Source organism: Ramularia collo-cygni, assembly GCF_900074925.1.
Source record: "Ramularia collo-cygni strain URUG2 genome assembly, contig: RCC_scaffold11, whole genome shotgun sequence".
Classification (NCBI taxonomy): domain Eukaryota; kingdom Fungi; phylum Ascomycota; class Dothideomycetes; order Mycosphaerellales; family Mycosphaerellaceae; genus Ramularia; species Ramularia collo-cygni.
In genome coordinates this window covers 817,308-840,231 of record NW_019716265.1, presented here as the reverse complement: position 1 = coordinate 840,231, position 22,924 = coordinate 817,308, and the positions used below count along the sequence as shown (strand labels likewise).

The window sequence follows — 22,924 nt, the reverse complement described above, 5'->3', positions numbered from 1 at the left end:
GGTGGAGGAGGATGTACCGAAAAAAGCACGACAACGACGACAGGAACATTGTACTCATCTTTTACTTTTTCTGGTTTCATTGTTGTTATCACCCGCTCAATCAAATCGATACATTCGTGAAAGTTCATCATGAAACTAGGAGGGAACATCTTCACTCGTGTCGTAGAGTAGGTAGGAAGGGAAGGTATGGAGGTGATCCCGAAAACAAGGTACAGTTTGTCGGGAAAAAGGCTAGCCGACCTCACCTCACGTCTCACGTGTTGAACGCCGCGAACACCTCATCTCATCACATCACATCATATGACCTCCTCGGCGTCTACTTCTGCTTTGGCACGATACCGACAGCTCTGGGTAAACTTCTCCTCTTCAATACATGGCATAAAGTCCACGGCTTGATGGAAAGATTGTTTGTTGTTCCAAAAATTGTTTTCGGGATCAAGACGCCTAAGCATCCCGACCCTGGAAGMTCAGTGAGAAGACTGGGCTGCTTGAGCAAACAGCTGTCTTCCCAGAGACTTCTAGACTTTGCCTCGGAAGAATCCTCATTGGCGTCGTCAGTGTTTTTTTCCGAAAATTTGTCAAGAAGACCGAGTTGCGACCTCGGATCTTCTCATTGTATGCAGACCATGCCTCGGAAAAATTCCTCATTGGCGGCCTCAAGACAGAGCCTGAACTGCGTCGACACAAAGAGTCATAGCGCACCTGAAAGAGCCTGAACTGCGTCCATCGGGAGGATTTCAGTGCACCTAACAGAGCCTGATCTGCGTCCACGAGGAGGAGCTCAGCGCGCCTGGTAGAGCCTGATCTGCGTCGACGAGGAGGAGCTCAGCGCGCCTGGTAGAGCCTGATCTGCGTCGACGAGGAGGAGCTCAGCGCGCCTGATAGAGCCTGAACTGCGTCCGTCGGGAGGAGTTCAGCGCGCCTGACAGAGCCTGAACTGCGTCCGTAAGGAGGAGTTCAGCGCGCCTACCAGAGCCTGAACTGCGTCCGTCAGGAGGAGTTCAGCGCGCCTATCAGAGCCTGATCTGCGTCCACGARGAGGAGCTCAGCGCGCCTACCAGAGCCTGATCTGCGTCCTCGAGGAGGAGCTCAGCGCGCCTACCAGAGCCTGATCTGCGTCCGTCGGGAGGAGCTCAGCGCGCCTGTTAGAGCCTGAACTGCGCATTTGTGGGGTGGAGTTCAGTACGCCTACCAGCGCCTGGTGTATGGGTCCTTCAGGAGGAGTTCAGCGCCAGTTCAGAGCTTCGGACTCGTAAGTGGGGAGGAGTTCAGCGCGCCTGTCGAGGCTTGGTGTGTGTTATGGGAAGAACAAGAGCAAGTTTCAAATTTCAGAAAGTTCTCATCTCAAGCGGGGCTGAGCTGACTAAAACTACGGCAGGGCACGAGCTTCAACGGGATGACGAGCAGATGTTGTTTCAGCATGTGTTCCGCCAAGACTTTGGTGGCTCCAGCATCCCACCGAAAGATTTCCTAACCACCTGCGGGTTCAAGTGCCAATTCTTCAACACATCACTGAATCTCGAATTCCCCAGAAAGCGGCCATGGTCAACGACAAGGGACGCTCTGCGGCGAAGAAGGAGAGAAACCGTGCGGAGAGAGCCGACAACAGCAGGAGTAAGAGCGCCCAGGCGCAATCCCGCACGCCCAGTTCYCAAGGCGATCAGCATGGCGTCTCGCATGCTACCAATCCTGTGCGCAAGATTGCCCCGTTTTCTCCTCGCATGACTGCAACACGCCCTGCCTCGCGCACATCAGTCAACGCCGCCGGCTTGGCGCAGAGACCGCCTGGCACGGCTCTAGCATCACGCTCGAACTATCAGGGCTCCGCTATCGCGAGCAGCACTCGAGCAGTGCCGTCAAGCGACGGCTCGGAGTCGAGCAGCGGCGCAAATGTCTCCAAGAAGCGTAATGCTGCTGCGCCAGTCACGCAGCAGGGAGAGCCGACAGAGCCTCCCAAGAAGCGCAACAAGACCGAGCAAGGCTCACCCACTGCGCCTAACAGGGCCGCACAGAGTGTCAATCACACTCGAGTGAACGCCACTCAAGCCTTCCCGCCGCCGCCTACCGTCACCACGTCTAGGTTCGAGGCATTCGCTGCCTCGCTTGGCAGTGGCCTCTCTCGAGCAGGCACCTCCGTCAGTACCAATGCTTTGCCACTGGTTCGAATGACTGGAGCTATGGTGCTCGAGCTTCTTCGCCGGTCAATGCGCGCGTTCTGTGCATTTTTGGCGCACGATGCGGATTACGTCGCACCCCCTGAAGCTGTGGATGCCGCAATCGCCAACCATGACGGCGGCATTGATACTACGATGGCTGACCCTGTCCAAAATGTCGCACCTACATTCGTCAATGCGCCTGTCGCCACAGCTCCTGTATCGTGGGGCATCGACATGCCAGCTCGCGAGGCATGGCCGCGAATTCCGACTGCCTCGCCTGAACCATCTTCCCAGGGCACTGATCGTGGTGCTGGGCCAGAAAATCCCGTACTTGTCAGATTGCGTCAACCTCCGAATGTGCAAGAAGACCGCTGGCATAGCGTTGAATTGCCAAACTTGGCTCCTCCCAAGTCCCACGCGCATGTCGACTCGCCGGAACTATCCATCTTTTCTACTCTACACGGTATCCCCAGCCCAACTTTCCCCCCTCAAAGCCGACAAGACAGGTCGCCGATTGCGTTCCAGACCACTTCACAGAATAGCAAGCGGTACAACGCGCCACAAACAGTCTTCAAGGGATGCAGAAGCGACATGAGTTTGGATGGTGAAGAATATAACGCCTGTCACAGCCCGATGGAACTATCTGAGCCTGGGTACAGTTTCTCCTTCTCTCGTAGTGCGCCGGTGGGTCGCTCGGTGCAGCATCGCAAACATGAGAAGCTCTCACCGAGCCAGGAGGATACCCCAGACCGTGCATCAGGCGCCGCGTCACACCAGAACAAAGTCGAGCTGCAATTGCCGACTTTGCCCGATGCAATGGATTTTGAACTCACTCAGCCACCACCTCGGGTTCTGCGACAGACCCTGCTTCAGCAGCCGGCTCAGGCTCAACCGCAAGCTCAACAGCAAGTTCAACCTCAGCAGCCARTTCAGACTCTGCTACAAGCTCAAGCTCAACAGCCAGCTCAGACCGGTCAAGCCGACAACCATGTTGACCCGTCAATTGCCCAAGGAAATCTCACCGACGACGTTCAGCCGTATCCGAGCGATAATATCATGGATGTGGACGAGATGGATGTTGGAGGTGAGGAGACTGTGGTCAAGGACGCGGGCGGGGAGGAGACGAGTGGCAACGGGCAGCCCGAGGACATGGGCGAGAATCAGAACCATAACGGCCAAGGTCGGATTGGAGATAAGGTGGACGAGCAACAGGGTAAGGGTGAAGCACAAGAGCAGCAAGGCGAAGATAAAGGCGAGGATGGAAGTGAGGATGGAAGCTGGGATACAGACCAGGACGCAGGTGATGGTGAAGAGGACGCGCAAGGTGACGATGAGGGCCAGAGAGATGGCGAAGAGGGCGAGGAAGGTGACAACCAGGACCAGAGCGAGGAAGAAGAGGGCGAGGATGGTGAGAGTGACGAGCAGAGCGAGAATGAAGAAGACAAGGATGGTGAGAGTGACGAACAGAGCGAGGATGAAGAAAACGAGGAGCAGGACGACAATCAGACCGAGACTGTCACCAAAAATAACGAGGGCGAGGGTGAGGCTGGTGACGACGAGAATGGAGATGACGATGCAGAGGCGTGGCACGATGAAGATGAAGACCAGGAAGAAGATACCGCGGCCGATCCGACAATGCTACAGCGGATCCTCGACAAGGCGCGCTCCACATCCAGCACTGCGCCTTCTTTCGGAGGATATGGTGCCGGCACCTCTGCTACCAACAGCGAGGTCAGCGTGGGAAGTGCGACCTGGAGTGCCGCGGGTGAGGACATGTCTCGTTTCAGTCTCTGAAGGAGTGACTGGGGGATGTCAAGCTATGTGTTTTTGTAAAAGTACCAGCGGCATGATTGAGCGGTAGATAGATGGTTTTGTGTTTAATTTTCTTCAAAAGTTTACTTTGTATATGTTACTGCTGTATCATCTTCCACTGTTAATGTTCTTATGCATGAAATGATTGTATGCGTTGTAGCTACACTCGACTGCCCTCTTGCTATTGATTGCTCGATTTCCGGACGATACAAGCGTGCGAATCATCCAGAAGCACATGGAAGGTTGGTAGGCAAGGCATAGAACTCGACTTCCATGGGAGAGAGAGCGACGTTAGAGTGGACAGGTAGGCACTTGGGAAATTCGGAATCATGCAGGCAGGAGCTTCAATCTGATCGTAGGTCGATTGCTAAAGGCCAGGGATGTCGAGCGAAAAGGACATTGCCAGTTTTCCACGAAGCACACACAGATTTCCTCTTCTCCAACTCCGGCACAGAGGCCAAGACGATGGTGAAAAGATAATGTCTGCAAAAGTTGCTCGAGAAGAAGTCGCATGAGCTTGTCGCACCTCCATGAGAGTATCTCAAAAGATACCCATGTGTGTTTGCACGAGGTCGAGTTGTGTAGGAATCTCTGGTCCTCCGAAGTCAGGGCAGATATGCTAGGAAGGGGAGCCTATTTTATCTTTCCATGGAAGTAAAGAAGTGCTCATACGCGAAAGACGCGTTGGGGTGGGGAAGAATGCACAAAACACGTTATCCTCAGCTTCCAGTTCAAATTGGAGCGAAGCAATCATGATGTCAGGCGATCTGGAAGCATGTGATTGCCAAGCTTTACCGAGCCGGGTTCCGAGATCTTCTTCAGACGCTGGTCATACGAAGCTGCCACCCGAACATCACGCATCATCTTGATAGTTTCAAATCCGGTGAACTTGCATGATGTCGCGCGATGAGGATGGCGTGCGGCGAAAGTGGCAATTGCCTGTTGTGGTGTGACAAAATCGCAAATGATGGGAAGAGGAGGCTTACTCTGATCCAATTATTCCTAGTACCGATCGAGCCGAGGTATGGGGTTGAATACCGCATGTCTAGTAGCGTTTCGCTGATAGATCGTAGCTGTACTAGCACAATATATCGCCTTACCGGTCAGAAGGAAGCAGAGAACGGACGGGACTAGGGCTCGGACTGTTAAGGTCAGCGACGCAGCTTAACGGCCTCCGGCTGACGTAAGGCAAGAACTGGCCACTAGAAACAGTAAAGATAGATCGAGTTCCCTGGCGCTGTTGTCCTAATACACAGTGTACAGAAGAGTGCGATTCGGAACCAAAGCTGATTGTCGACCTAATTACGAACAGCAGGACGCACACCAGAAGGCGAGCCACACGCCAAGCATATCCGCGAGATCGAGCGTATCAGGGTCGAGACCGCGATGTCTAATGGACAGCAAGTCCTTCCACCTCGTCGAAGTGGTCGTGAGGCAAGATCCGACAGAAAACGCAACGCCAAGCGTCGACCAGAGCACCGCAATATAAAGATCATTTGATCTTGAGCTACCCAGATTTCTCCCAGCGTTCATGCAGGCATCTACCTCTGCGACTTTAAAGTATCAGAAGAAGAGTAAACGAGGTCATTGAGATGCTAGTCGTGAGACTGGTCTGGAACACACCATACAGGGGGGGTTCTGGCGTCTCATCGAGCGAAGTATAGGACGGAGCGACACACGAGGCTATCGCGCATTGACAAGAGCCTTCTATCAGCCGGAAGATACATCACCAAGCTGCCGTTTCCTCGGCCAATACCGATGATAACTTGATGGTAAGTAGTGTGCCTTGCATGCCGCACAGAGCGACTGATGTGAGGATTGATCATCGAGACAAGGATCTCTCGGGCATCCTCATATCATCTGGAAGCCTACCTCTCGGCAAAGTCGTCAATTCTGGAGCTTCTAAAACCGTCTCTGCTAGCAAGCTTGCCCTTTAGAAGATGAAGAGTGCTACCAAAGACGTTAATCCTTTTAACAACTTCTCGTATCGACCACTCTGATGCTGCATAACCAGTTTCCACATCGTGCTAACACTTTCTACCACAGGACCACGAGTACCACACTAAATATCATGATTGGCAAACCATTGAGCTTCGCGGCCAGAAGACTGCTACTTGCTGATTCGAGGACACAAAAATGCCAGCGCAGCTGGCAAAAGCCAGCAAACTGATACACAAGGATTGAGAGCGACGTGAAAGATGCAGCTGAGACTTTGACAGGTTTGGCGTTTCAGTTTAATCGACGGTAGATCGCTAACACATTGATCAACCAACCTGAGACTACACACACTGCGGCAAACTTTCGTAGTTTACAATCGCTCACAATCGACTCTTTGATTTCTAAAAAATTCGGAACCCTTATCTTGCCAATGTCGACGGTCGTGGGAGTAGATACAATCTACAGCTCAAACGACTGCCATCTTCAGAAGAAACATTATCATAATGAGCAGTCGAGTATTGGTCTGAAAGCTATAGAAAAGCGTCATACTTGGTCCATGCCGAATAGTTAACTATCTTGCGTCTTACGACTCAACGTTACGCTATCGAGATCTAGCTCCACGCTTCGAGCACTACGTCTTACATCAAACGAAACACTAATGGAGCAATCAAAAGAATTTCCGGGGTCCCCGCATAGTAATTACTCCGGTCGCTTAGTATACGCGAGCTTCCAAGACCAGCCAAGGTATAGGCGGCCGGGGTTGAGCGGAGTCTCCGCACTTTCGGTCCTAGGCATAGTCAGCAGGCACGACACAGGAACGAGCCGTTTTTAACAGTATCTCCTCCCTCCTTTTTTTCTTTCTTGTTTTGCTGTTCTTTTTGCAAGATACGTCTTTTAGCTTTTTTTTTTTCAAGCACAGCATGGCTCCTATAGATGCACTGAATGCCAAGCAGGTCTTTACACTACTAGCTGGCACATATAGTCTGCTCAACACATCGAGGTAAGACTACAAACACTAATATACTGTTCCTGTTCCATTCTTTCTAACCTTCTTCTAGCTCCCTCAATGGTACATCAATTCCAGACAGACCATATGGAAAAAATCCCGTCGGCATCCTCACATACAGCGAGTCTGGCTACATGTCCGCCACAATCACAGCTACTGAGCCGGAGTTCCGTCCCGAGAGCTTGAGTTTCCCATTTTTGGATTCCCAATCGGACGCCGATTGGGCACTGGTTGGGAAGCACGGAATCGCCTATGCCGGTCCCCTCCAATTAAGCGATGCTATTCCGGCCACTGAGACTCACGGACAGATCTTTCATGGGCCTTTGATCGTTGCAAATGTGCCTGCTTGGGTTGGTGATGAGCAGAGGAGGAATTATACACTTTTCGATTGTGGGAAACTGTTGAAGATTGACTCTGAGAGAGGCGGTGGTTATCGAGGAGTTTTGTGGTGGGAGAAGCTGGATTGAGTGAGATGACCATGATTCTGATCAAATAGAAGAGATACATCGAACTACTCGATTTTTGTGGTCGAAATGTTTTTCTCTTTGCTGATGCTTGAGGACCGTGATTCGGAAAGCATTTAATTAGCGGCCATTCATCAACAGCTCGATGGGATTGAGCAAGCCATAGAACATCCCCTTTGGTGGAGTCAAGAGCGAAGTGGAGGAGAGAGGCCCACTGAAGTGATCCCAGGATCTGATTTTAAGGGGATTTTACGTCCAAGATGATGACAAAGACAGTTTCATTCACTCGACCGCGGAGACATTCGCAACACCTGCAAGCTTACTTCGAGCAGACAAGCAAACATCACTTGGTCCGAGACACCGACAAAACTCCATCCAGTATACGCCTCCGATAATCAATCTGCTTCTTCCCCTCGAAGCCATCATCTCCACCCATCATGCATTCCTCCTACGAACAAGCGATGGAGTCGCTCCGCATCAGTGATCCGGACCTTCATCAGAAGCTCACAGCCGCCCTCAACCAGATCACTGATCTTCCGGTCGGCATCGTCCAGCAGCTTGCTGATTCATTCACTCGAAAGCATCACGGAGACCAGCGACTATCGTGAAAAGCTTGTCTCCGGCCTCAACGACATTCGACAAGCCGCCGAGGATCCATGGGAGGAGGCTTTCGAGAAAGAGGAATCGTGGGTGACGCAGCAGCTATGCGGAGTGAAGGGTCATGCGGTCGAGGCGTTGAACGACATTGCCATCATCTTGCAGGAGCAAGTTCACAATGTGCGCGCCTCACTTGGTCAGTACGGAGCGACTATTTCCGACTCCGCCTTTCTGATCACGTGCTTCTTTCTCGACGGCCTACTTCCACATCGAAGACATCTCCCCACGTCCGGCTTCTCCAAGCTTTCATGAAACTCCAAGATGTTTGCCTTCTTCATAGCTCTTGCTATTCTCTGGCTTATATGCCCAGGAATCAGCGAGCAAGCAACTATTCTCATGTATCCAGTGGTGTGTTTGGGATCACTCATTGGAAAGCTACTGGGCTTGGGTCCACCTTCTCGATTCTGGCCAGGACGGAGCGAGCGATTGGAGACGAACCAGGGTTGGCTGGGGACGTTGGGCTGCACACTTGGGTTTCTGCTTAGCAGTGGCTTCTTTGCTTGGGTGGTTCTCATGATGCAAGACGCATCCATCACTACGACGGAACAATGCTGCTGCTGGAGAATCGCTGCTGGGGATATTTCAATGGATAATCATCAAGGGGCTTGAAGGTCCAGGGCTCAACTGGTGCTCTTGCTGAGGTAGCAGATCTGTATGAGAAGCTCAAACATTCAATGTGCTTGCTTGAGTCCAAGCTAGCTATGAAAAGTCCTGGGAGAAGACTCGAACCACGTAGAACAGAAACTGCACGAAGAATTACCAGGCGAGACTGATGATCTACTGTTTTCTTGAAATCTCCTAAACCAACATACTCTGTCGATACGAGATTTCTGGTCGTAGCCACTAGTCCAAACTTTCATCATCGCGAAAGAACCGCAGAATATTTCACAAACAATAAAAGCCGTACAAGTAAGAAGTCTCTTCCACCATCATACAGCATTCGCCCTCACCCATTCGCTCCACCAATGGAAACCGAGATCCCCAGACCCCAGAGAATTCTGAGGCCAGCGATGGCCTCCAGAGACCCATTAATCGACCATCCCAAACTCCGTCAACTCTTGGATACAACTTACCTCTCGACACATTTCCTCCTTGCTACAATCTCGGCCTACACACGCCATCACGATCCCAGTCCCTTCATACCCCTACTCACAGACGCCGTCATCTTTAGATTTCTCGTGGCACACACACTACTCTCTGGCCGCTGCTATTCGGTATCTCAGAGACGACATCCAAGAGAATTCTTCCGACTTCGCTGTTTGGATCGCTGCTTGGTGCTATGTTATCTCGGTAAGCTCGATGCAAATTTCATTCATCGTTGCAATAGAAGGGTGGTGATTGAGGTGCTRATTTTGATGCCGGGTAGATACTTGATCATGACATCTGATGGTATTGTGTGGAGTGCGWCTTGGACGTTGGTTGGGTGGGTATTGCCGCTGATCTTGACTGGGCTTTTGATAGTTAGTATCGAGTGATGGGTTTGAAGGGCTGATTCCGGTGAGAAGATGTCGTGGTGATCATTCGGCTATCACGATTACCATGCCCACCATCACATGGCAGCCCTTGCACATCAGCTTATTTATGCTGGGTCTTCACGTGCATCGATTAGTCGAGTGTCACAGATTGTGGGATGTCGCCCTGTGAGGTCTCTTGGTCATCGTATGGAGAGCCTTCTTCTACTGTTCCACATCTCAAGCCACTCTGCTGTTATCCGTTTATACTACCAAGTACTCTGTGCCCTGTGTCTATGAAATTGGAACTTACAGCAATCCCTAGCGCACCCGAAGTCATCCAACGCAAGGTCGACTTGTCCGCGTCACATATAGAGTGGCAGAGTTCTTTTCCGATGKGGCCGAATAGTCATCGGCTTTCAATTTCAGGGTAGACTATCTCAGTCCTAGTAGATGGCGTACCCTCACCATCAAGCTATGGATCGACCTTAGAAAAGAAGTGATTCCCTACCTCCTTTTCAGAGCCTTAATCCATCGCCCGGTCGCTTAATAATCGTCTTTCCTTCCTTAGCTTTCTGACAACAGTTCCGCATACGACATGAAAGGGGTTAGCTGCCCTTGTTGCGCGGGGTAAGCACAATATGCAGGGAAGAAATGAATACAGAATCGTCTTAGAAGGAAGCAGGTAAATCCCTCATCTCGCTACTACATGTAAGGGCGCCTCGAAGTTTCGGACTACCAAATCATGAAATTGGGCGATGTATCAAAAACGCTCAACATACCAGCCGATCATTCAAAAATGCCAAACAAGACTAGATGCATAAATTTGTCCTCGCAGAGTGATCTGAATCTCTTGTAGGACCACGAGAATCCTCCCGGAACTCTCTAGCAATAGTAAGACATTCTAGCCTTTTCTAGGGATCGTGAAGAGTCTAAAAAATCAGCACCGAAAACTGTGGGAAATGACTTGCTTGGCATGTGACAGCAAGTCCGTGCACGCGCGCGGCTCCGTCACATAAATCATTGTCTCATCGACTTGAAATTCTTTCGAGCGACAAGTTCAATACACATCAACAACTACCACAGACGTCTCGAAGTCCTAATGAATCGCGAGGTATATAGATAATAATAGATATGATTCCCCCAAATATAACAAGATACTGACATTACAACAGCTACTAAAATCACTCGAGTAACGCCCCTGTCATTCCTATTGCCCCGAAATCCATGATTCATTCTCTATCGGATACAATGTCTGCTAAGGAAAGCCTTTTCATTTCTACCTATAGTGAATGTCGAGAAATAGAAGAAGCGAGAGGAACGAGAGGGAAGGGAGGATTGGGAGGTGTATGCGAAGGAGAAGAACGAGGCCATTAGAACAAGACCTCTTCCGCTGGGGAAGAGGTTCAAATACGCCTTCAAAGATCTCTTTGGAAAGTAACCGGGTAATGGGAGTATATGAGAGGGTTGATGTTGATCGGCATTGAACGGATGAATGATTGAATGATTGAACGATTGAACGATTAAATTGGTCGATGGTTGAATGATTGAATGATTGAATCTACAATTGAAGGAATGAATGAATATCTGATCGATCATCATCATCATCATCAAAGAGGGTAGGTGATGAGGGAAGGTTCCAATGGGGCAGGGCAGTCAGGGCGGGCCGTCCGCAACACTTCTTCCCCGTCAAACATACCCTCACTCCTCATTCTCCCTCTGATCAGTAGCCCTCTCCAACATATCCAAAAGCTCCAAACGGATCGCCAAGAAAGCTTGCAACATTTGCTCGCTAATAGCATCTACATCATCGCCAGAATTGCCCCTCCGAAGAGCCTCGCTCCTCTTGATCCTCCTCTGTTCGATTTCATGCTCGACACCTGCTAGTATTGCGGCAGCAGGACGAGGTCTCACCACCCTTAATCGAGGCCAAATCTGAGTGTTGCGGCACGTGGGACACGTTTGGGCGACTCGYATCCATACTCTAAAGCATTCTCGGCAGAAGAAATGGTTGCAGGTGGTTGATATGCCGGAGGAGACGTGTCGAAAGCAAATGGGACATTCTTGTTCTGTCGGGAGATATATGCGGCGAGCCTCCGTCGTGGTTGGTGATGTTGCTGAACCCTCCTCCTCTAAGTCTTCCTCCTCCTCAGTGCTCTCATCCGCAGTGATGGTTTCCAGAGGTTCAGCTGCAAGATGATCATCGAGACCGCGGGAAGGATCTTCGAGCTGCTGGTTTGGGGTGGCGGTCACAGGCGAGATGATGGGGCTTGAGCCGGGTGACATTTGCCTATCTTCCTGGACCTCTGGGAGCGGAACTTCGGGACTTGGCGCCAGGGAGCTGGACGATGTGGGTTAGAGTCGAGAGGTTTCAACTCTTGAAAGGTTACGATACCGGTCAGCGCGGTGTGCTGGAGGTGTGGAACTCAGCGTTAGGGAAGCTAAGGCTTCGTCGGGGATCGAGCATTGGGAAGGCGTGCGTGGTGACATGTTGATTGTTGCGATTTGGTGAAAGCTTTGGTCTTGTCTGGTCGTCTTTCTCGTTCTTTAGTAATGGTTTTGAACGTGAGGAGGATATGTGAAGTTTTTGGAAAGTCAATTGTAAAGCGAGACGAAGCTGGTGTTTACAGACTTGTGAGCGGGTAGTTACGAAATGACTCGAGGACAGTACGTGTGGACAGGTTCGTATCGTACCTACTACAGTTAGTTTCCGGCAGCTGTAGCGTCGGGTCTCTTCCGCGCCAGAGGCAGGATCGAAGACCTAGACTGGCAAGACCTCTGTTCGAATTGTAGCTACATCTTTCCCAGAACCTTGGATTGCCGCCCGGTCGCCGCCTATTAATTGGCTTGTCTTCCTTAGCTTGCCCAAAGAAAGATCTCTGGATATGATGTACATACGAAAAGCAGAGCACCTCTAGTGAGTAGGTAAGGTAGTCACGTTCCCAAGGGTAGGTACAACGTGCACGGAAGGAATTCAAGAATGTCGGAGAAGGAGGCAGGATTGTAGAAGTTTCCAGCACGGGAATGCGCCTTTGCATATTATTCGGCAACTAGAACTCTACTGGCGCCTTCAAACTTACATTCATAGACTTTTAGCAGATCTTAGTATTGAGCCATAACATGCACCAAGCCTTGGTGTCATTCAGATATCCAACCGAAAGATTGCCACTACCACTTTCGACAAAGTCATCACATTCTGACCCAAAAGACACTCCGGTCCCTACTATCAGGTTCAGTCCAATATAATAGAGATTCGTTTCTTGGCAATTATAGGTTCAGTCTACCGAATTCTGACCGCGTCGCACAGCGCCAAGATATATCTGTCCTCAATCCGGTACCATACGGAGGTAAATCCAACCAAGCTCATGATCTCAAAAGCCAGAGTGAACCATACGCAAATTCTCCCGAATATTCATCTATATAGACACCTTCCTCCTCCAGCTTTTACCATCAACACGATCCTCACAAACCCCAATCCCAATTCTGCCAAGACTTTCACAAGCCGCGATTCACACAACATCACACAACGACAGCAATAACAGCGACCACAAAACAAACATTACCCCTCTCTCACGCAGAAAAATGCCTTCCCCACCCACCGACCCTCATCCGCCCAACACCCCCATCCCCACAACCGGACCCCCCCGCCCCTTGATCCCAGGATCCCTAACCTCCACAACCCCCTCCACCCCACAAGAATGTCCAATCTGCACGCTCACCATCTCAAACGGCAAAACGACCGCCTGCTCCCACTTTTTCTGCGCGAGCTGTATCGACACGTGGATCCAAGAACACGACAATTGTCCCATGTGTCGTTTCACTTTGCGCGCTTTGCGGGAAGAAGAGGCGGGATCTTTCGAGTACTACGGGATAGATTTCTCAGAGTGTGTGGAACTTTTACTTGAGGTGGGTGTTTGAAGTCGCTTCTATAGCTGGGCTTACATCTGGAACAAGAACAGTATGAAAGCGGCGTTTGAGAAGCTTGCGCGCACGACTGCGTGGCGCTGTCGCAAGGATGGTGAAAGGCTMAGACATCGATTCTGGAGCATTCGCTCCTGTGGGACTCATCGACGCGAAATTTCTACCAGCGCTAAAAGGCGAGATGCGTGAGTTGACTATCGAGCTCGACTGCTACGGTAACAGTGATCTAGAAGTCACAACTATGATATGCGATAAGAGGTGAATCCTCGGGGCGATAGTATCTTTCTTTTAACAGGAAGAAGAACGGTGATCTGCCCAATACCATACCATATATATAAAAAATCAAACCAAGTATATCATATCATATTCTCATAACCCATATCCACGCATCCATGCATACATCCATAAATCGCCAGTAGATAATTCCCACCCCCGAAAAACCACCCCATCATCCCATCGCCCCATCACACCATCAAGTCCAAAACCACCCCCGACTCTTCCTCGTCTTATCCTCTTCGACCCCCTCCCCCTCCCTCCTCAATTCCTTCCCAACAACAGCAGCCTCATGAATAGTATGCACGCTCTCCGAACACTCCTCCCTCCCATCCACAAATCTCTTCTTCAACACGACTTTCGTAGTAACAGTACCATCCGGAAGGCGCGTGGTGTGAGTAGTAGTAAGAGCAGAAAGGACATCCGGTCTCGGTGAAGGAATATTCCGCGCTGGTACCTCTTCTGTCTTCAACACCTGCTTCCCGCCGAGGAGACTCTCCTTTTGCTGCTGTTCCAGCGCCTGGAGATTCTCCTCTAATTCCTCCAGCGGCATAAACGCATACCTCAACCAACCCACCCCTCTCTTCTCATCACTCCCCTCCAAAACCCTCGCCAATCGTCGATACAATTCCCCCCTTAACCCCTCATCCCTTCCCAAACCCTCGCCTTCAAAACATCCCAATGTCCTCATCAATTCCTCAATACTACCCGTTCCTTCCAAACTAGGAATGCGAGTCCAATCCATCGCCTTACGTACGCTGTCCCAGTCGACATGAGGAGTGGCATCGACGATCCCCGGAGCGACGATTTTGAGGTCTTGGTAGTGTTCATACCACGTGTTCAAGATTTTGGCAGCGTCGTTGGCGTCGGAACGCTGCAGCGCGGCGCCGAGAGCGGAGACGGCGGATTCAAAGTCCGAGGTGCGGTCGCCTGTGAGGAGGAATCCGGCGGATTGGCGGAGCATGTCCCATTGGTGAGCTTCGAGGGCGTGGACGCGGTATTCGTTGGCAAAGGGGCACGAATTGTCATCATCGTCGTCGTCGTCGTCGTCGTCGTCGTCGTCGTCGTCGTCGTCGAGGTCATCGTATTCCTCGCAAGCATCATCATCATCGTCGTGATTCCCCAAAGCCCTTTTTTCAGCTCGGGCCATGAGTAACCTCCTGTTATTCTGTTCTTGAAGCAGCTCGAGCTGTTGCTGATACTCCTCCTCTAATGCGGAGTTCCCCTGGTAGGAGTACATGTCCAGCTCGGTATCCCCCGCATACTCATCCAACGCATCCTCCACAATTTCCCTCGTAGCAAAAGCACGCCTCAATTCGGTGAAATCATGCGTCATGGGATCCGACATGAATCCATCCCTCTCCTTCCTCCACGAAGAAGAAGTACTCCACGGACCATGACACATTTTAATAATCTCCCCCAACGACATGCCTTCGCACTCCCTCCTCCCCAAGACAGAATCATACAGCATCGGCAACAAAGGCGGCAAAACCCCCCGATCCTGCAAACTCAACATCCAATGCACTCCCGACCTACAATCCACCTCGCGATGCTGCTGCTGCGCAACCATTTCCTTGCCCAAACTAGCAGCCATCAAATCCTCAAACSCCGCCCTCCACTTCTTCTTCCCCTCCCACTGCAAATCCTCATGCATTTCCAACCGCAAAGGCGAATACGCACTCCGCGCAAACCAATCCACACTCAACCATCTCGGAGAAATCCTCTTCCCTCCCCCGAAACCATCCAACCAGCCCGCCTGCGCACTCTCGCCATCCGCATACAGCGCCGCAATTCGACTCCACGGAACCTCGGAATTCTCTCTCGCGGCATGCTCAATCATCCACCTCGTCGCAAGCGTGATGTCATCTTTCGCTCGGCTGGGAAGACGGTAGATTTCCCAATCCAACGCTTCCGCCGTCTCCGCACTTGCCGTCCATCGGGTATGGAATTCCCGCTCGAGAGCTGCATTCTCGGCCTGAATGTCGGATCGTAGGGAGGAGATGTTGGAGGGGAGATTGACGAGGTGGGAGGTCAGGGTGGAGATGTGGTCGTCGATGAAGCGTTTAAAAGCCGCCAAGGGTGTGGCGATGTTGTTGTTGTTGGAGCTGTTGTTGTGGCGGTCTTCCATTTCGCGGAGCCGAGTGGTGTAGTCGTCGTGTGATTTCTTGATGCGTGACGAAAGATGGTGAGCGTTGGGATCTTCGGAGGAAGGCATGATGGGTGTAAGGTATGATGTAGTTCGGGGGGAGAGAGAAGGGAAGGAATGGCCGGACGAGTGTCGATGATAGCTTGATAGCTGCCTCTCAGATCGGAGCTCGGCGGATCGATTGATTGGCTGAGAGGGCATCGCGAGTGTGGGGAAGAGGGGTCCCTTGGCGCCATCTTCACATGAAGCCATCCCAACCTATCTATCCATAATTCTCCCGGAATATCTTCAAGAATCCCTGATCCATATGGACACTCTCTCCCCCGAGCTCTTGGAACATGTCCTCGGACTCTTGCCCCCTCTCGACCTCTTACTCGCTCAACGAGTATGTCGAGACTGGAAATATCTAATCTCCAGCAGCCCCACACTACAGCAGGCATTATTCCTCCGTCCCTCCAACGGTCCCTTTCCAGGCTGGAAAAGAACCTACACCGCCCCAAAAGACAGAAATGCTAAGGGAAACTTCACCATGGAGTCCAAGCCCCTTCACGGCATCTCTCAAGGTCTCGCCACCATCAACGGCGTCACAAAACCTCTGATTGGCCCCCACGGACGAGACGAGGTGGCCTGGCGCTTCATTGAAGGAGTTCTCGCAAATACCATCCCAAAACTCGAATACGCCGAAAAGTGCTTCGTACGAGGGACATTGAATCCTTTCTTCTGGAGCCCCTACGACAAAGGCTACCGCGACCGCAGGGGCGATGAAGGCGTTGCGGGATTCCTGTTCGACGCATCCGTATTTCAACTCCGTGAACGACGTCTCCCTCTACGTCCAGGCGAAAAATATCGAGAATGGGAAGCTTGGAAGCATTTAAAATCGCGACATCAAGAATCCCCGTCGTGTGCGTCGTGGAGGCGCATGTTCATCTCTCAGCCTCCGGTGGAAAGAATTAGCATTCATATACCGCTTGAAAGTTGGGATAACGATTTCGATGGGGAGAGGTATAGCTATTCTCTCCCTGATGGCAAACCTATCACCATGCAGGATATGGTGAGAGATGTCCCGGACGAAGAGGAGGGGAGTCAGAATCGCCACCTATTCCGCATGGAAAGCGTTATTGATCCGCTGCCAGTTCATGATTTCTATTTGATGTATACGATGGAGGGAAGTCGAGGGGCGAGGAATTGGGCGCTTGCGAAGGGGTTTGATTGGAAGGGACGGAATATCGAGCTTGTTGATGACGAGGATGATAGTGACATGATTCAACGGGCGAGAACGAGTGCTGGAGATTTGCAGATGGCTGGGGAGCAAGATCATAACTCTACTTCTGATATACTGGGATATGAAGAGCTTATTCAAGCAAGGAACAGAAGATTTCATGCGACAAATTATCCCGGTTTCAGACGATCAATTTGATTACACATCCCCAACCTCAAGGCACGAGTAAATATACATTGAAAGCGCACAGACTTATTAGCGCTCATTCTTAYTATATACATAATGTACACTTAGACATGAAAACATCAAAATCCAGCTAAAAGTCACATTCCATACAATGAATTCCCCCATGGAACAAATTCATCCCATCGAACAAGAATCAATCCCTTCCCTGGCATCCCGCACTACTATATCCTTCGAACAGGAATCATTCTATCGAATGGAACTAATTCTATTGAACGAAACCAATCATATCTAACAACAAAAAAACTTACACCTACACGTATAACCTCATTTCTATTCCTCCTTGGCATAAAACTCCCTAGGGCTACCTCCAAGAACCCAAACCCCCACACCTACCCCTACCCCTTAAGATATACYCACCTACTACCTTCTCCAAACTAACAACGTTAGAATTAACAACAACAACAATAACACGAGCCTGACATTTCCCATCCGATCTCATCACGTCTTATAAAATCAAACGATTAAGATTACATAACTAGATCTTTTCTATTGTTAAAGAGCTCGCCATGAGTCATTCAGGCAGCTTAGGCAGTCATACATGCATACATACATACATACATACATTCAAGGCTTAAATCTTCTCCTTTCTTTTCAATCTCACTGAACCTAACCTCCGTCCAAGATTTCACTCTCTTCTCCTCTCCTCTCCTCTTTAACGAAGAACGAACATATCCTAGCGTAGCATGCGCATAGGGCAAGTATTTCCTCCTCGTACTTGAATTCTTGCTGGCTGGCTGGCTATCTCTCTTCTTTGCACATAGGTAGACGGAGAGATGACGAAACATGAGAGATCAGAACTTGAGCAAGTCTCGTTTAGAGAAAGAGACATGAAAAATTTAGTGTCTTGGACAAAGTCAGTATAACGCATTGAATAACTGATACATATCATGAACTCCAATCCTATATTTCATCCCTACATTCCTCCTTGTATATCGACACCATCTTCAATTCATCACACATACAACCCTTCAACACCACCCCCCCCATCCCCCCTCAACACCACCCCTACATCACCATCCCTCCCTCTTTCAATCACCGAAACTCCCCATCAACCCCCTCAAACCCCCCCAAAAACGCCCCAAACAAAATAACCCCCAAACCAGGATCCAACGCCCCAGTAGTAGCACGAATACTATGCATACTCAACTGCGGCAACCCCGCATCAATAGCCCTAACTCCCAAAGCACTACTCAACATAGGCCCAACAGTCCCACCACTCCGACTATCATTTCGAATCTGAAAGACCTGTAATTTCGCCCCCGCCAATTCCGCACAGCGTTGCAAAAGGGAAGTCGAGAGGGAATCGGTCGTCATATGCCCATTGGAATCCGCCGCCACGGCGACTCCGACGTTGAGGTGTGGGGCGTGGTTGGCGAGGTATGCGTTGAGGAAATTGGGATTCACGGCGTGGGTGACGTCTGAGGAGACGAGGAAGGAGTTGGCGTATGTGCGACCCATTACGTCAGAAGTGGGTTTGTGGTCCGCGAGAGAGCCGACGGCGCGCTCGAGGACTGTGGGGAGGAAGTTTCCTTTGGCGCCTTGGCGGAGGAGAGAACCGATTTCTTCATCGTCGAAGAGGCCGACGACTTTGATGATGGAGCTTTCGTCGTCGTGGGGTTGGGATTCTAGTAGAGCTTGGAGTGCGGCCCAGGAACATAGCTTATCGTCTATACGACCTGCGTAGATGAATTCCTTGTTCAAACCCCCGACGGTCGCGGGCTGCACGTCGAAGAGTTCGAGCTCCCAGTTTATGATGTTGGGGATGTTGCTTGCGGAAATGTCGAGTGCTTCGGCGATGACTTTGACCAGCGCGGGCGGTTGAGTGTGGATGAAGCTGCCCACTGAGCCATTCCCGCCTCCGAGTAGGGATGGTTGACTGAATGGCTCGATGATGTCTTGGTAGGGACCCGCGGACGTCGTGTCCAGGCCGATGATGGGCACCATTTGCGTCTCCGGGTTGAAGGGACCATTTGCAGCGGCGCCAAAGTGAGGAGCCAAAGTGGGGATCCTTGCAATCGGCCAGTCTAGCTTGACCAATTTCGTGACGATCTTGTTGCCTTCTTTGATGTGAACCCTACCACCGATCCCGAGATCGCGATCCCACCAGGTGCTGTTGAGTCCACCCGCATACGGAGCGACTCCCAATTGGAGGTATCCGGCTTTGTTGGGGACGGTTGAGACGGGCTTGAGTCGGGCGGTGAGGGCATCGACATGGCCGGMTAAGATCGCAGCGCCATTTCCCGACTCGTACTTGGCGCCGACGGAAAAGGCAATCAGGGAGGATCCATTGCGCTCCACGAAATAGCTCCCAGAAGGCTTGATGTTCCAGGAATCTCTCTCGGATAGCTCAGTCCAGCCGGCATCTTTCAAATCCTTCTTCATCGCGGATACAGCATGGAATACCGTGGGGTTGTCCGTCAAAAAGTCACAGAAAGGCTTCGTGTACTTTTCGGCATTCTGGCGGGTGGCCTTTTGAATCTTTGGCGGCGTAGATGATGGGGCGGGGCTGGAGAGGCGAGTACCAGAAGTCGATTGGTTCATGCCCATTCGCTGCATCTGTGCCATGTTCTGTACCATGGCTCGCTCGAGCATGTCCGAGACGAAGTTTGGCTGGCTTTTCTCCGTTGTTGTTGTTGGCTGAAGGAGATTCTGAATCGCCGGGGAAGATCTCGCCTCACGAACACGATCTTCAAACGCCGCCCTTTCAGCTGGCGTCGCCTTTCCCATGGCCATCTTGTTCATGATGTCCTTGGTGTATGCATCTTGACCACTGAGCTGAATCGCCGCGGGCCTGCTCAGCGTCTTGATTTCATCGTCCGAATTCTGCTTGGAGTTGTTGTCGGACGGTGCCCATGGATGTCTTGTGTTCGGCTCATCGATGTTGGTATATGGCTGGGGCATGGGAGTGTATGGGTTGGCCGGCTTGACCGGTTTCTGCGAAGCGGTGGACAGATCGGCGACGCTGGTGTTGGAGCGGAGGGATTGCATCGAAGGGGTGTTGCGGACCATTGTTCGTATGGTCGTTGATGGAGAGTAAGGGGGTTCGTTTGATGATTGTATTCGGGACGATTGTGATGATCTTATCGGAAGCGATGTCGTCGTTGCGGAGTCCGTGCCTAAGCTTTGGTGGAGCTGCGATGCTAGTGTGGCTGTGTTGTGTCCAAGTGAATGTTTAGGCCACTGCCACGCCACCCACCTCCACTTCCCACTTCCGACCTCACGTCTCATCATTCACCAATATTCACTTGTCACTCAGCATCACATGAGCGATCTCGCAAGCAAGTGTCGAGATCTGCTCTATTCACAGACGAGACCTTTTTTTGGTCTGCCAGGTCCTGCATAATCAGCCGCTCAAGGCCACTCAATGTAGGACGACTTCTTCAACGGATGCGATGAGGCGAGGGCAACTGTGGGAGAACTAACGCTCGGACATCTCAGGCAAACGCTCTTGAGAGCCCGAGAAGTAGAAAGTGGATGATGTTGCAGATGAAAGGGTAGTGGTGACATAGGCGAAGGAGTGGTGCGGTACGCGAGTCTGCTGTGCTTTGGGGGTGACAGGAGGCCCGTTCCATACGCTCCCACTCATGAGAACGAGCCAGCTGGTGTGCAGCGAAAGCGCTCTAAGACTGTAAAGTGATACTAACTAGCAGTGGTTCTCCAGCAGTGCACCACCCGGCAAGGGCCTCCCGCGAGCCGCGAGCGTATCCGCCTCGTTCGGGAAGTGGCCGAACGGCCCAAACCGAACTTTCGTCACTATAAAAACCTCGCGGCTTCTCCTCAAATCCTGCTATCAACATCAACATCAACATCAACATCGTCCATCATGGCGCGTAAGAAGAAGGGTAAGACGAAGGGGAAGTCCTCCAAAGCTATCCGCTCTGCACCTGCAGCAGCGGTTCCATCCTCCTCCTCGCCGCCAGAAACCACGTCAACCTCAACTGCGCCGCAAACCGGAATCCCGTTCTTCGACAAGTTTCCCCCGGAGGTAAGTGCTGTACATTGAAAGAGACATCCCGCGMAAACAACGAGAACAACAAAAAGTGAAGGGCCATAGGGCATCTGTGATCCGCAGTGGTCTTCGAGCGCGCGCTTCAAGATCTTGACCTCGATGTCTGAGATAATGCTGACGATCCTTCTAGGTTCGCATTCTCATCTACGAGTTGGCGTACACTGACGAAGAGCCGCTGAAAGTGAAGCCGAAGCGTAACACCCGCACTACGCGTCGCGACATCGCACCCGAGAAGACCAGCGCGCAGATGGTACGTGATTGCTACCTGTCTAGCAGACTCTCATTGCCACAATTTACTAAGACTCGTCTAGTGCATCCTCAACCGCTTGATGGTGTCCAAGACATGGTTCAACGAAGCCGTCAAGATCTTCGCAAGCTGCACCACCTTCGTGTTCCTCAAATTCGACGTGATGATTCAAATCATCATCGGCCTTCCCCCCTACTTCCACAACAACATCACCAAGCTCGAGTGGAGAAGCAACCATTGCTCCGCTTACATTAAGACCAACATGGCCGATATGGAGATGTTCTCGAGGGCGTTGCCAAGATTGAAGTCCATGGGCGTTCACCGCTCCCTGGACCTCCAATACCGCCGTCGGTGGAGCCCAAGTTGGCCCGTTGCCGATGTTCAGGATTTCGAATACGCAGCTCGGCGCCAGAAGTGGTGTCCATTACTTCGCACTCTGAGGGGGTTGAAGGAATTTCACTTTCTTCGCCTGGACTACAGCTTTCGCTTTGGGATCAAAGGTCAGAACGAGGTCGCTTGGGAGGCGTGGATGGCGGCGGAGGTGACGAAGCCAAAGGGAACTTGAGCCCAGCGCTCAGGATTTCCCTCGCAACTTTCACTCTCACCATCCGGGAGCGACAAGCTGACGCCTTTGGAGCCACTTGGCGTCTTCAACTAGCGTGAACACATCGAGAGCTCTTACAGCTCTACGATCTCGGCTTTTCAGCCCTCATGACCGTGACTTTGCATCTTTGTAAGACTTGGTCACTCCAGGTCATAGCAGAACAATGCAGTCTCGTTGTCAACTTTCCATCTCATCTTCACCGTGAAACATGAAGTTGTTTGCGTTCACGTGTAGAGCAAATTTGTACGGCATCGAACCACGCGGCCCACGCTGGAAGTTTCTACCTCCTTGTCATTCGCGCCTTCCGAGGCTTGCGTCTGCCTATCTATATTCCTGAGGCAGGCAGAATGCCCCTTTAGATAAACCAAGGAACTTGACTAGCGCGTTCAAGGGTCTGGGTAGGAGATGGGGAGGTTTCCGCTGATTTGAAAATTTCCGTCTACTCGGCGTGGACATTTAGTTCGTTCGCGACAACTTCTGAACGGAGATACACTACTAATGACTGCGCGAAGTCTTCATGTGTCAAATTTGCGGCGATGTGGCAGATTAATGTAGCAGTGCGATATTCACGCTTTTGGAATGCTCGAAAGAGGTGTTAACTCTATAGGCCTTCAAGTAGTGGGTTTGTTAATGGTAGAAACAAGAGCATCATGAATTCTCTCCGACTCCTCGTCCAAATACAATCCCACCTTGACTCAATTTTCATTGCCGTCATGATCATGCCGGCGCTTATGTAATATCTTGGCACCTGTAGAGGGGAGAAAATGGGGAAAAG

General features: G+C 51.2%; 8 protein-coding genes; 5 read left to right on the top strand and 3 right to left on the bottom strand.

The window, feature by feature from the left end:
* Positions 1-1,541: 1,541 nt before the first annotated feature.
* RCC_07403 (uncharacterized protein) lies at positions 1,542-3,950 on the top strand (the record flags this gene model as incomplete). Its single annotated transcript, XM_023772661.1, has 1 exon — positions 1,542-3,950. One exon carries the CDS (start codon positions 1,542-1,544, stop codon positions 3,948-3,950), a length of 2,409 nt encoding a protein of 802 aa, XP_023628429.1.
* A 2,876-nt stretch (positions 3,951-6,826) lies between these two features.
* Positions 6,827-7,379, top strand: RCC_07402 (uncharacterized protein; the record flags this gene model as incomplete). XM_023772660.1 has 2 exons in its annotated part: positions 6,827-6,906; positions 6,965-7,379. 2 exons carry the CDS (start codon positions 6,827-6,829, stop codon positions 7,377-7,379), a joined length of 495 nt encoding a protein of 164 aa, XP_023628428.1.
* Positions 7,380-7,813: 434 nt separating this feature from the next.
* On the top strand, positions 7,814-8,285 carry RCC_07401 (uncharacterized protein; the record flags this gene model as incomplete). XM_023772659.1 has 2 exons in its annotated part: positions 7,814-7,915; positions 7,968-8,285. The coding sequence occupies 2 exons, from the start codon at positions 7,814-7,816 to the stop codon at positions 8,283-8,285; spliced, it is 420 nt and encodes a 139-aa protein (XP_023628427.1).
* A 2,900-nt stretch (positions 8,286-11,185) lies between these two features.
* RCC_07400 (uncharacterized protein) lies at positions 11,186-11,974 on the bottom strand (the record flags this gene model as incomplete). XM_023772658.1 has 2 exons in its annotated part: positions 11,186-11,825; positions 11,880-11,974. 2 exons carry the CDS (start codon positions 11,972-11,974, stop codon positions 11,186-11,188), a joined length of 735 nt encoding a protein of 244 aa, XP_023628426.1.
* Positions 11,975-13,877: 1,903 nt separating this feature from the next.
* On the bottom strand, positions 13,878-15,893 carry RCC_07399 (uncharacterized protein; the record flags this gene model as incomplete). Its single annotated transcript, XM_023772657.1, has 1 exon — positions 13,878-15,893. One exon carries the CDS (start codon positions 15,891-15,893, stop codon positions 13,878-13,880), a length of 2,016 nt encoding a protein of 671 aa, XP_023628425.1.
* A 460-nt stretch (positions 15,894-16,353) lies between these two features.
* On the top strand, positions 16,354-17,241 carry RCC_07398 (uncharacterized protein; the record flags this gene model as incomplete). The annotated part of the gene is made up of 1 exon (XM_023772656.1): positions 16,354-17,241. One exon carries the CDS (start codon positions 16,354-16,356, stop codon positions 17,239-17,241), a length of 888 nt encoding a protein of 295 aa, XP_023628424.1.
* A 1,080-nt stretch (positions 17,242-18,321) lies between these two features.
* On the bottom strand, positions 18,322-20,298 carry RCC_07397 (related to aminopeptidase yscI precursor, vacuolar; the record flags this gene model as incomplete). Its single annotated transcript, XM_023772655.1, has 1 exon — positions 18,322-20,298. One exon carries the CDS (start codon positions 20,296-20,298, stop codon positions 18,322-18,324), a length of 1,977 nt encoding a protein of 658 aa, XP_023628423.1.
* Positions 20,299-21,112: 814 nt separating this feature from the next.
* On the top strand, positions 21,113-22,110 carry RCC_07396 (uncharacterized protein; the record flags this gene model as incomplete). XM_023772654.1 has 3 exons in its annotated part: positions 21,113-21,274; positions 21,429-21,548; positions 21,610-22,110. 3 exons carry the CDS (start codon positions 21,113-21,115, stop codon positions 22,108-22,110), a joined length of 783 nt encoding a protein of 260 aa, XP_023628422.1.
* Between the last annotated feature and the right edge of the window lie 814 nt (positions 22,111-22,924).